Source organism: Eptesicus fuscus, chromosome 11, assembly GCF_027574615.1.
Source record: "Eptesicus fuscus isolate TK198812 chromosome 11, DD_ASM_mEF_20220401, whole genome shotgun sequence".
Taxonomy (NCBI): Eukaryota; Metazoa; Chordata; class Mammalia; order Chiroptera; family Vespertilionidae; genus Eptesicus; species Eptesicus fuscus.
This window is the reverse complement of record NC_072483.1, coordinates 66,676,833-66,689,603: the sequence shown is the minus strand read 5'-3', so window position 1 is coordinate 66,689,603 and position 12,771 is coordinate 66,676,833. Positions and strand designations below refer to the sequence as shown.

The window sequence follows — 12,771 nt, the reverse complement described above, 5'->3', positions numbered from 1 at the left end:
ATGCCCCTCTCTTGTTCTTTGTGAAGTGGATATATTGATTGTGTTTTGACCATTTGTCCTTACGTGAAGTTTTGTGTGTGTGTGAAGTATAAAAGCAAGATTTGTAGCTGTGCCACACTCCTTTCCTCTCAGGATATGAAAATCACTGATGGGTGTTTCCCATAGCAGTGGGAGCTGAATTTTTTTGATAGTTCTATTGAGTAGAGACCAATGAGGAAGCGCATCCATATTTAAAATTGTGTCCAGATCCCACTTCAGCCCTAAACCATTGTGAGGATTTGGGAAATTTACTTATATCCTTCTTCTGTTTCAGATATTATAATGTTTATATTTTCACATGGGAAACGTGTGAGAGAATGTGGAAGTTGGGTTATTGGCGGTAATTAGCAAGGCTTGTCAGAATTAGCTCCTCCCCAAAGTCCTGAGCTATTTTATTTAATTTTTATTTAAGTTGTTCATTTTTGTGGCTTTCAAGGACATTCAGTAATGTAGTACCAAGTAATCAGTAAAAGTAGACAAAGGCTCTGGATAGACATTTCTCTAAAGAAGATGCACAAATGGTCAATAAGCACATGCAAAGATGTTCCACATCATTATTATAAAAACCATTTAATACCCACTAGGATGGCCATAATTAAAAAGACAAATTATAACATGTGTTGACAAGGATGGGGAGAATTCTGAATCCATCTACATTTCTGTGTGAATGTAAAATGGTGCAACCGCTTTGGAAAACATTCTGTGAGTTTTGAGTGGTTAAACAGAACTGCTATATGACCCAACAATTTCACTCCTAGGTTTGTAGCCAAGAGAAGTGAAAACATGTGTCCACACAAGTACACAAATGTTTATAGCAGCATTAGTCACAATAGTTAAAAGGTAGAAATAACCCAAATGTTTACCAGCTGATGAATGAATGAACTAAATGTATATTCATACAATGGAATATTACTGGGCCATGAAAAGGAATGAAGTACTAATTAATGCTACAACATGAGTGAACCTTGAAAACATTATGTTAAGTGAAATAAATAGGCATATATATAGAAACAGAAAGTAGATTAGTGGTTACTTAGGGCTGGGAGGCCTGGATGAGGTGATATCTAAAGGGGGTGATATCTTTTGGGGGGTGATAAAAATGTTCTAAAATTGATTGTGGTGATGAAGGCCACTGAGTTATATACTTTAAATGGTGAATTGTGTAAGATGTCATTTATATCTCAATAAAGCTGCTGTTGCACATAACCAATAGATATAAATACTTTATATGACAAATATTTTTATAATATATATAATTACATTAGAATGTCAACTGAAACTAGATTAGTGTGTTTTATTGTCATTTCAGTGTTTATATGAAAGTAAAGACTTTTAGAGTGCCTGAAAATTCTTATGGGAAATAGTTAATCTGCCCTCCCCCCCCCCCCATCTTATATATTAGAAAAGCCTTTTGTTCATAACCAACACAAAAAGTAAATTTTAAAATAGTTTCAGGACTATTTATCAAAAATTCTGAATATGACTAGATTCTACCCTACAATATTCCTCTCTTTGGCTTGATTGTGAGTTCTCCCCTCCCCCCTCTCCCCATAGTCTTATTAAAGCAACTAGGGGCCCGGTGCACGAAATTCGTGCACTGGTGGGAGGGGGGGGTAGGGGGGGTGTGCCCCTCAGCCCAATCTGCACCCTCTTCAATCTGGGACCCCTCAGGGGATGTCCAACTTCCAGCAGTCGGACATCCCTCTCACAATCCGGAACCGCTGGCTCCTAACCACTCACCTGCCTGCCTGCCTGATTGTCCCTAACCCCACTGCCTGCCTGCCTGCTCGCCCCTACCTTGATCTCCTGCCAGCCTGATTGCCCCTACCTTGCCCTCCCCTATCAGCCTGATCACCCCAAACTGCCTGTGCCTTGGCCCCCCGTCTGACCTCCCTCTGGAGGCACCACCCCCATAACCCCAATGATGCTGCCACTGCAGCTGGTTATGGCTGCCTGAGCCTTGGCCTTTGTAGCCACTGCGGCTTTGTCTGGAAAGATGTCCGGAAGACAACCACTCTAATTAGCATATTACCCTTTTATTAGTATAGATTTGGGGACCATTACAACCACGCAGAACTTGAAGAAAACACATGGCCCTGGTAAGTTTGGCTTAATGGAGAGAGCATCGGCCTGTGGACTGAAGAGTCCAGGTTTGATTCTGATCAGGGGCACACATGCCTGGGTTTTGGGCTCAATCCCCAGTAAGGGGCCTGTGGGCGGCAGCTGATCAGTGATTTTTTTTTTTTAATATATTTTATTGATTTTTCACAGAGAGGAAGGGAGAGGGATAGAGAGCTAGAAACATCGATGAGAGAGAAACATCGACCAGCTGCTTCCTGCACACCCCACACCGGGGTATGTGCCCTCAACCAATGTACATGCCCTTAACCGGAATCAAACCTGGGACCTTCCAGTCCACAGACCAACGCTTTATCCACTGAGCCAAACCAGTTTCGGCTGATCAGTGATTCTTATCATTGATGTTTCTATCTCTCTCTCCCTCTCCCTTTCTGAAATTTTAAAAATATATATATATATTTTAAAGAAAACACATGATCTTCACTTTGGGCTTTGTCATCTTACAATATCCTTTGTGCAGTGTTTTAACTTCCCTCAACTTTCCTTTACCCACCTTTAAAGTGCAATCTATTTTGGGGAAGATGATCAGGAAAGTGATTCCAGTGGGTAGAAGTTTTTTTTGGAGGGGATGGGTCATGAAGATATTTAAAAATTGAGCATGGTGATGGTTGTACCACTCTGAATTTACTTTAAAAAACCAGTTTATTGTACACTTTAGGTGACATGTACAGTATATGGGTTATATCTCAACAAAGCTGTTCTTTTATTTCTTTTTAAATAAAGACCAGTCTTATAATCAGTTGCAGATGTTTTCAGAGGCCCCTCAAGATTTGCTTACCATGTCCCAAATCACGGCTGTGATTCCCAGTTGCCTCCAGTCCTGGTGGATCTGGATGGTGTGGTTTGCAAAGGAGAAGGTGGCAAGAGGCTTATGGAATTTCGGCAACCCCATTCCCCGGTCTCCTCATAGGGCACCAGGGCCATTCCCACTGTGCCAGCTCTGCTCCCTTTAACCGGTTGGGCAAAAGAATCCTGCGTGCTCTGGCCAGAAAGTGCATTCTTTCTTAGGTGGCCCGGATGCTTTTTTTAAGGTCGTTTTATGGATTCAAAAGAATAAACAGAGATGTGGAAAGCTTTTGTCAACGCGGACACCCAGGGAGCGCCGGGCTCGGCCCAGACACGCCCCTCCAGGTGGCGATCGCCCTGCGGACACCCGGGGAGCGCCAGGCTCGGCCCAGACACGCCCCCCGGGTGGCGATCGCCAAGCGGACACCCAGGGAGCGCCGGGCTCGGCACGGACATGCCCCCCCGGGTGGCGATCGCCATGCGGACACCGGGGAGTGCCGGGCTCGGCCCAGACACGCCCCCCCCGGGTGGCGATCGCTCCCGGGACACCCGCAGAGCGCCGGGCTCGGACCGGACACGCCCCTCTGGGTGGCGATTGCCATGCGGACACCCAGGGAGCGCCGGATCGGCCCGGACACGCCCCTCCAGGTAGCGATCGCCATGCGGACACCCGGGGAGCGCCGGGCTCAGCCCAGACACGCCCCCCGGGTGGCGATTGCCCCGGTACACCCGCAGAGCGCCGGGCTCGGCCCAAATATGCCCCCCGGGTGGCGATCGCCCTGCGGAAACCCGGGGAGCGCCGGGCTCTGCCCGGAAACGCCCCCCCGGGTGGCGATCGCCATGCGGACACCCAGGGAGCACCGGGCTCGGCCCGGTCACGCCCCCCCGGGTGGCGATTGCCATGCGGACACCGGGGAGCGCCGGGCTCTGCCCGGACACGCCCCCCGGGTGGCGATCGCCATGCAGACACCCAGGGAGCGCTGGGCTCGGCCCGGACACGCCCCCCCCGGGTGGCGATCGCCCCCGGGACACCCAGGGAGCGCCGGGCTCTGCCCGGACACGCCCCCCGGGTGGCGATCGCCCCGGGACACCCGCGGAGCGCTGGGCTCGGCCCAGACACGCCCCCCCGGTGGCGATTGCCCCGGGACACCCGCGGAGCGCTGGGCTCGGCCCAAATACGCCCCCCCCCGGTGGCGATCGCCCCCGGGACACCCAGGGAGCGCCGGGCTCGGCCCAAATACCCCCCCCGGTGGCGATCGGCCCCCGGGACACCCTCGGAGCGCCCTCAGCCCAGACACGCCCCCCCCGTGGCGATGGCCCCGGGACACCCGCGGAGCGCCGGGCTCGGCCCGGACACGCCCCCCGTGGCGATTGCCATGCGGACCCCGGAACTTACAGGATTGCTCGTAGCCATCTTGGTCTTCCCAACGGCCGGATGGGCCACCCGGAGTCCCGCCCCCAGCCTCTGGCAGGCCCAATCATGGGCAGAGGTGCGGTCAATTTGCATGTTTCTCTATTATAAGGTAAGATAAGAAGCTTAAACCCAGCCCTAACCAGTTTGGCTCAGTGGCTAGAGCGCTGGCCTTCGGACTGAAAGATCCCAGGTTCGATTCTGGTCAAGGGCATGTACCTTGGTTGCAGGCACATCCCTAGTAGGAGGTGTGCAGGAGGCAGCTGATCGATGTTTCTCTCTCATTGATGTTTCTAACTCTCTATCTCTCTCCCTTCCTCTCTGTAAAAAAATCAATAAAATATATTTTTTTAAAAAAGAAGCTTAAACCCAGGCAGGTAGTGTTGGTTGATAAGGAGATATATGACACAAGACTCACAGTAATGGGTAGGAATTTTCATCAACAGCAAAAAGCATACAAATTAAATATTTGAAACATTGTCTTCAAAGGGTATAAAAGGACTATTACTTATCTCCCACTACACCAGAATTAGATAGGTAATTTGCTATAGGGAAAAAAAAAATCTCTTCCAAGCAAATTCCATAAAAATGGGGGATTAAAGAAGATATGAAGAGTAAACTCAAACTGACTTTAAAAGAGTGATGGGAATTCCTTGCAAAAGTGAACTTTGCTCTGTAATTAACCTTTGTCTTTTCTCTCATTTTATCTAGTAACTAATTTCTTAAAAGTACTGTTAATACAAACTATGATCTCTGATATGAAATTATAATCACAGAGACATTGGCTTGTATATCTCAATATATGTATTACAGCAAAGAAATCTGTGGTATATGCATTAACTGTTGATTTGTCTCTCATTACATGGGGCCACTGGACAGTAAGGCTTTATCAATTATCCTTTTAATCATTCCCTTGACTCCAGTCAGGACCTCACTGAAAATTCACCAAGTATTAAATAGCTCTAAGCTGAGAGATTTAGTTTATGTGTCATTAGCCCATTTGGGTCCCCTCTCCAGTACCACTGACTACCTTCTAAATTAATATCTTGTTCCTCTTCAGCACACAAGGACTTGCTCATGTCTGGCCCCATGTTGAGCTTTGTAGATACTACAGTGACAAGACCATCATTGCCCACCCTCATGGAGGAATTCTCCAGTTGTCATCTTCTCTTATGTTGAGGATTATTATTATACTCAGAATAATGACATGAATTGTTTTATTGTCTCTGCTTACAAAATAGGACATTTGAAAAAACACTCCATGACAGTGTTCTATAACCTTCTCATTGTGCCTGTAGGCTACTCTGGATCTCAGGATTATTACCCATACAGCAGGCCAGGTTACCAGGAAGACGTATCCAGGAACTATGATGCCTACACAGGAGGACTGAGTGAGGAGGAACAGCTGGAGAGAGCACTGAGAGCCAGCCTCTGGGACCGAGGTAGGAATCTTGCACCCTTCACTTTAAATCATACCTCACATGGGGAGATGGCCTAACAAAGGAAACTTTAAATAGTTTGTGAAAAGGATATGTAGATGGAAAAATGTGTGCACATTGTGATTACAGAGAATGGGGTGTGATGCCGTATTCCAAGCAACCTAGGCTCCTGAGGTGCCAGACTATGTATGTGTTGTTGTAGTGGGTCTTTTTATAGGCCTGCTGCTCTCAGCGCTGTGGCATTAAAGTCAAGAAACTGTAAAAAACCGGTGGGATGACCTGACATCGTGTGTCTCCTTATATGATGCAGGATGAGCAATGCAGCACTACCTATGACATATTCTTGCTAAAAATGTTTACACTGACCCTAATTAAGTCATCAAATGTGAGTGTCACTACACAGGAAATGCAGGGACTAGCAGAACAAGCTGAATAATGCCATAGAGAAATAACCAGGCAAAACATGAGATTTCTACAATTCAATGAGGCTAGTCTCCTGGGGGAAAATGTCATGAAAAGAGCAGGATGTGGTTTTCTATTAAAAGGAAATAATCACATGTAACATGAGAACCTTGAAAAACTGGCTATAAAAGACATTTTTTTTTTTTTTTTTTTAGAAAACTGGGGACTTTTGTATTTGGACTAGATATTAGATACTATTAGGGAAATAATCTAGCTTTCTTTGATGTGACAGTGATATTATGGTTAAGTAGCAGAATGTCCTTTATTCCTGAGAGGAACACATTGAAGTATTTAGAAGCAAAATAATATGATATCGGTAACCTGCTTTCACAGGTCAGCTAAAACAACTCTCTCCTCTCTCTTTGACTCCTTCTCTCTTTTGCTCCTCCCTCCACAAGTTCTACATTCACATGAATTTGGGAAACTCTGCAAACTATACCTCCTTGAAGATCCTGATTAACACTCGTATACAGACGATCCAAATTAGCTCTGCAATCAAGATGCCAATTTTATAATTAATGCTTCCCCAACATGTTTGACCACAGAACTTTATTTTCAGTAGATGATTTTAGGAGTATATGCATCTAGTTCCAAAGAAACTGATCGAAAGAGACTTCTTGAAGTACATTATATAGTAATTGGTGACAGCAACATGTTACAAATTGTTTATATTAATTTCAACTTTCTTTTTCTTAAAACACTTTGTGATTGTCTTGTTAAGAATGAGACATCAAGGAGACATTTTTGAAAGACCTGTATTATATTTTAGTCCTTTTCTCTGTGGAAAAATATTTGGTTTGAGTATATTTTATAAAATTCCGACCATATAGTACAAACTATTTTATACCTTACTTTTTTTCATTCAGTATTATGTTGTCATCATATTTTCACACCACTGAATTTTGAACATGTTGTCCTTTATATTTATTCTTAAATGTATACCTAAGAATCTCTTTCTTTTTGTGGACAGAGAACTGTGATACATTATAAATAGTGCTTGTAAGAAAAGTTCTGTATTTTTTGAGATTATCATATACTTTTTCTTCTTTGGTCTTTTGACATACTAAATTATTTTGATTTTCAAAGTTGGAGCGGGCTTGTACCCCAGGAGGAATATCACCTGGTTGTGATGGTTTATGGTCCCTCCTGGTGGCAATGCTGTATGCACCTGGAAAGAACCTGTGTTCTGCTCTAGCTGGGCGACGTGTTCTACAAGTGATCATAAAATTAACTCAGCTGATGGAGTTGCTCAGGCCTTCTGTATCCTACTGATTGCCTGTCTACTTGTTCTGTTGAATACTGTATTTTTACTTATACAGAATTACCTGGAGGGATACTGAACACATATTGTTGCTCAGGGTACCCTCAGTGCACCAAGGCTTCCAGCTCCTCTAGTGTGACCTTGTTTTTGGGTGGGGGCTGACTTACCTGAGTGTCTGCTTGCACTTCAATTCCATGTCTTTACTTCGCACCGGAACTTGGCCAGCTTCTCTGTCCACTCTTGTTGTCACCCAGGGGTACACCCTGCTTTTTAGTCTGGTGGTGGGAGGCAAGTGAGGGTATGCTTTCATTCCCCCCCATCCAATATTTATGTTCTCTTTCTATATAGAATAAGCTATGTTTAAAAACATTGAATTATAGTTGGCATGCAATATTATATTAGTTTCAGGTGGAAGAACACAGTGATTCAACATTAACTCTTAGTCTGAGGCAGTAACTGTCTCCGGTTTGGAGGTGTAGCCTTCTCAGTGTTCCTGCCCCTCCCTACCAGTAGAGATGGTGTTTTGTTTTGTTGAGCCTTTCTCCAGTCATTTAAGGATTCTGTGCCGTAGGGAGGACCGGAGAAGGATCTAGGCAGCCCTGGATATAAACCTTTCCTGCAGTGGCTGAGTTCTCTCCCCAGGAAGAGTTTCTCTGGACTCTGACCCATATCTTAGGTGAGGACCCTGTGTGGTCCTGAGAAGAGCTGAAAGTGGGTGTGAATTCCTTTATATTGCAGCCCCCAATATATTCTGTGTTATGTTGTCTGTGAATAGATTCTGTTCTCTTGCTAGCTCACACCTGAGCTATTTGTTAACAGTTTTGGCTAATACCTTGTTAGTGCCAGCAGTGTCTTCTAGGTAAGCAAGAGCCCTCTACCGTTTTAGACTTCTGTTTAGTTGGGTGCCCTATGTCTCAGCTCTCTGATGGGTTCAGGAAAAGTTAGTCATTTTCAGAATGTCCAGCCTTTATGTTTATTATGAGGATGGGAGTGATGCTTTTTCAGCTTTCTCCATCCCCAGTGGAAGCTGGGAGCAGCCCTTATTCTTCACCGGGTCTTGAATCTATTATTCCTAGTACATTTATTTACTAGGAATTTGTTTTTTGCTTTTTTAAAAATAAAGATCTTTCCCCCATGATGTAGGTAGAATCTAGAGTCCCCTTTAAAAAGGCTGGGTAAATGCTTAATTTTTTGTCTTTGATTCCCAGTTTTTACAATAAGAAGTTAGTGTAATAGTCAACCAACAATACTGAGATTTGAAAGGGCCAACTAATAGAATTCATTTTTTAGAATGCCAGTTTAGCAAGAAACATCCAGAACCAATTAGGTTCAAACTGATCTTCAGTTAAATATATTAGAAGAGTTACTTAAAGAATCAAGGCAGTACCTTTTTAACCTCAGACTTGGCTGTTGTCATATTTCTTAACAGTATCTGACCATACACATTTTAGGGCTCATGCTGGGACTAATAGTACCAAGATAGCCTCTGTAGAAGAAATAGCAAGACCCCTCTTATTTCAAGGGGCTGGCACATTACTACTCTTAGTGAAATCTTGTCTCGTTTTGTTGGCAGTTTCAGCTTTTATAAACAAGTCCAAGAGGCAGCTGATACCACAATAATAGAACAGTTTTGGAAAAGGGCCATCTCTTTCATTGAGTCAAAAGGCAGATGCCAGCTAGGAACATTAGCTCATTGCATTTACTGCCCCCCTCCCCCGACCTCCATCCTTCCATGTATAATTTGTGCCTTTTTTTTTTTTTTTAATAGCCTGCCACCAAGTTCAGCTGGTGGCTGGGTACAAAGCTGTGTCCTTTTCAGCTTCTGTCTGCCAGCCCGGCACATGTGTGCTGGTTACAGCTGGAACTGCTTGCTAACACGTGGAGTAACGGCTTCTAGTCCTAGACTCTTCTGACAGGCAAATGGCCCAGTTGCACTCGATTGTCGGTGTGGATCAAGCAGTTGTCATCCCCTCCCCACACTGTGCAGTTGGGGACACCGGTGAGCCATGTGGGCGCCGTGGGGGAATAAACCGCAGAGGTCTTGGCAGCAGCAGACTGGAACTGGTTGCAGCCTTGTGTCACAGTCCTGAGATGTAAAATTACCAGGAAGCCATACCGGAAAAAAGTATTTAGGTTTCAAATTAATATCTAGTTCTTTCGTTATTAACAGGTCATTTGACGATGCCTTTGAATCCTGTTTATAGGTAGCATGTGCATGGGAACAACTGAGATACATTTTAAGTAAAAAAGACAGAATTCGTTTCAACTAAGTTGTACATTTTCTTTTTACTGAAGCTGCACCAAGGTAGCTAAAAGCAGCATTTGTCTTGTTTCTTCATTATTGTGTAGAAACTTTTGAGAAAATGGAATAAATTATGTCCGTGTTCTTTTAATCGTTCATGGTGTGGCCCACAGAGAAAAGGAGGGCACCTCAGTGGCCTGAGCTTCAGTCTTGTGAGAGAGGGTGCTGATGTATGTGTTAACACCTGCTAGGTGTGTGCTGTGATTGCTGTGTGGTTCTGCTTTTGTTTTGCCATGGGAACGGACAGCTCTCAACTCCTTTTCTGGAAATCCTATCTGAGTTGTAGATGTTCTGAGGTGTACTGTGCTGAGGGCCTGAGACAGGTAAGGATGGGTGCCGGAGCTCATCTATTATGGTCTTTTAGATTTGGGTAGCATTTGTTGTTTTGGTTATAAAAGTAATTGGGGGTGGGGGGGTTCTCTGTTCTTCTAGGTCCTCTGGCTGGTCTAATAATTAAATAAAAATGAGACAGATTAACAAAAGCGAACAAAAAAAGAAATTTAATTACATACGTTTGTATGAGAACCCCATGTATATGAGAGAATCAGACACCTGCATGCACGAGAGGTGCAGAGACAGAAAGGGAAAATGAAGAATGTATGACAACCTGAGCCAAAATGAGGGAAGGCGCCTGGGCTTCAGAGGGAGGAAGGTCATAGCAGGATGATAAGAAGAGCAAATGTTCAGTAATTAGAAGTTTGTCCTTCCCTATAGATGGGACATAAAATGTTATTTTTGGTAATAATTATTGGGGAGGCCTGTTCTGAATCCCGTAAAAAAAAATCTATATTTACCATGGAAAATGTACATCAACAAAAAGAAGACAAAAAATAATTCATAATCCCACCACCCAGAGAAGAATCACATAACATTTGAGGTGCACCCTTGCAGCAACCTGTAATATAGGCACAGAAAAAAACACTGTGAATGTTTTGGAGAAATGTTTCCTAGCTCATTGAGCATAAAGTGCCTCTTTCCTGTTGGTTACTGTAGTAGGAAAGCTCATATACCCACACAGAATCCTGCAGAATAAGCATTTGTGATTATTGTTATTATTTCACATTGTGAAACAGAGGTACAGAGAAATTAAGTGACTTGCCCAGGGTCATGTTCTAAGTCAGGGGTGGGGAACATCTGGCCCTTGGTCCATATCAGGCCTGAGAAATCATTTGGTCTGGCCCTGCCAAGGCATTAGGGGTGAGTTAATTAAATGTTTGACCAGATATAGCAGGCTAATTTTTAAGTTGATAATTTTATATGGCCCAGGAATGATGTTATAAATATCCAAATGGCTCTTGGCAGAAAAAAGGTTCCTCACCCTTAAGTGATTAACACCAGAAAAGAAGGCCATTCTTGCCTATTTTCCTGGCATCTTCCTGAATTTGGGAAACTGACATTCAGGTAGGTGGAGCCACTATAAGTCTCAGCTAAATGTGAAAGACTATATTGTTATAGATTAGCAGTGGCATTTCCCTCACTGTTGTCTTCTCTTGGATATAGGACTGACTAAGTTCCTTTTTTTTTTTTTTAAGTAAAAATTTCTGGCAGGAATTAAAAATAGTTTGTATAGGGAAATTACAGATGCTTCATAGGGTAGACCCTCCCCCCAAAAAAAAAAAAATGTTTACTGCAGACAATCCTAAGTAACCTACTGGGCTGTTACTTATTTCTACCAAAAGTTTAGCATATGAGTTTTAAAATATTGCTTTACTATGGACACATTTCAATTACGGGTATTTGCATTGTTAATTTAAATAGGACTCAATTCTTCAATAGTTTTAGAAAATAAATGATTCATAACAAAAATCAGAATAAATTTGCTCACATTAAGTGTGCCTTAAGACATCAGACTTTTCCGTTGAGTTATTACACATGATTCTGTTGAGTTATTAGCTATGGCTCCAGCTACCTGCTAATGGGAATTGCTCATGTGAGACTTCTCACTGTTGTCTTCTCTGCCTCTTCAAGCAGTCTCATCCAGACGTGCACACATTGTCTTATCCATTTTGTTGTGTTGTGTTGCTGGTGAGAAAAATCAAGAGTCATATGTTGGTTTCCATTTATTATAGAACCACAGTAGCTTTCAGAGTGGTCTAGTTTCATCACATGGCAGTCCTCCAGGGATTCAAAGCTATTTCTAATTCTGTTGTACTTCATTATAGAGAGCCAGATGCAAGAGTCATGCATAATATGTATCTATTTATCTTTCTGAGTCTCAGTCGGGGGCCAGAGATCTTCCTGTGTCACGTCTGTGTTGTTTAAAGCCAGTTCTGTTGTAACAAAGGACCAGAATTGGGCAGTTAGTGAGACTAGTATACACATTAAGCCGATTAAAATTATATTGTAAGCATAACCCTTTGGGAAAACTGGAAATGGCCTCAGCATGCTGCGATAGGAGAGGGGTTAAATAAATCATGATATAGAATAATACTCAGCCATTAAAAAGAGAGGCGAGTTCAGAGTGTGCCAGAGAGGCAGGCTGCAGCAGTATTCCTACGCACAAGCTCATTTATTTTTGTAAGACCGAATAACTGTGCTATAAAAATGTTGGGATAATATTTAACAATGCCAATCATCCTTATTTCCCAGGAACAAGATTACGGTGACTTTTATTTTCTTGTTTTGGCTTTACCCTATTTTCTAAGATTTCTGCAAAATCATGTAGAACCTTTATAAATAAAAAAATATTAAAATAAACCTTGCATTGCTAAACATATCCTATCTAATAAAAGAGTAATATGCAAATTGACCATACCTCCACTATAACCACAAGCCACGCCCACCAGCCATGTCCACCAGCCAGTCAGGAGCAAATATGCAAATAAACCCAACCAAGATGGCTGTGGCCACAGAGAGCAGGAGGGAGGCTTGGGTTTCCCTGGCAATGGAGGAAGCCAAGCTTTCCGCCTGCCCTTGCCAGCCCAGGCCTCTA

General features: G+C 43.5%; 1 protein-coding gene across 13 annotated transcripts in view; it reads left to right on the top strand.

Annotated features, from left to right (window-relative positions):
- The window catches only part of RHBDD1 (rhomboid domain containing 1), a 105,706-nt gene that overhangs the window by 61,697 nt on the left and 31,238 nt on the right, over positions 1-12,771 (top strand). For 8 of the 13 annotated variants that reach the window (XM_054723122.1, XM_054723124.1, XM_054723126.1 and 5 more), the window contains exon 6: positions 5,674-5,817. In XM_054723122.1, coding sequence (XP_054579097.1) covers positions 5,674-5,817 — 144 coding nt within the window. Of the gene's footprint in view, positions 1-5,673; positions 5,818-6,674; positions 7,188-9,305; positions 9,666-12,428; positions 12,493-12,771 lie in introns of those variants that run through there. The other 5 variants (XR_008557441.1, XM_054723125.1, XM_054723121.1 and 2 more) reach the window with 5 other exon arrangements.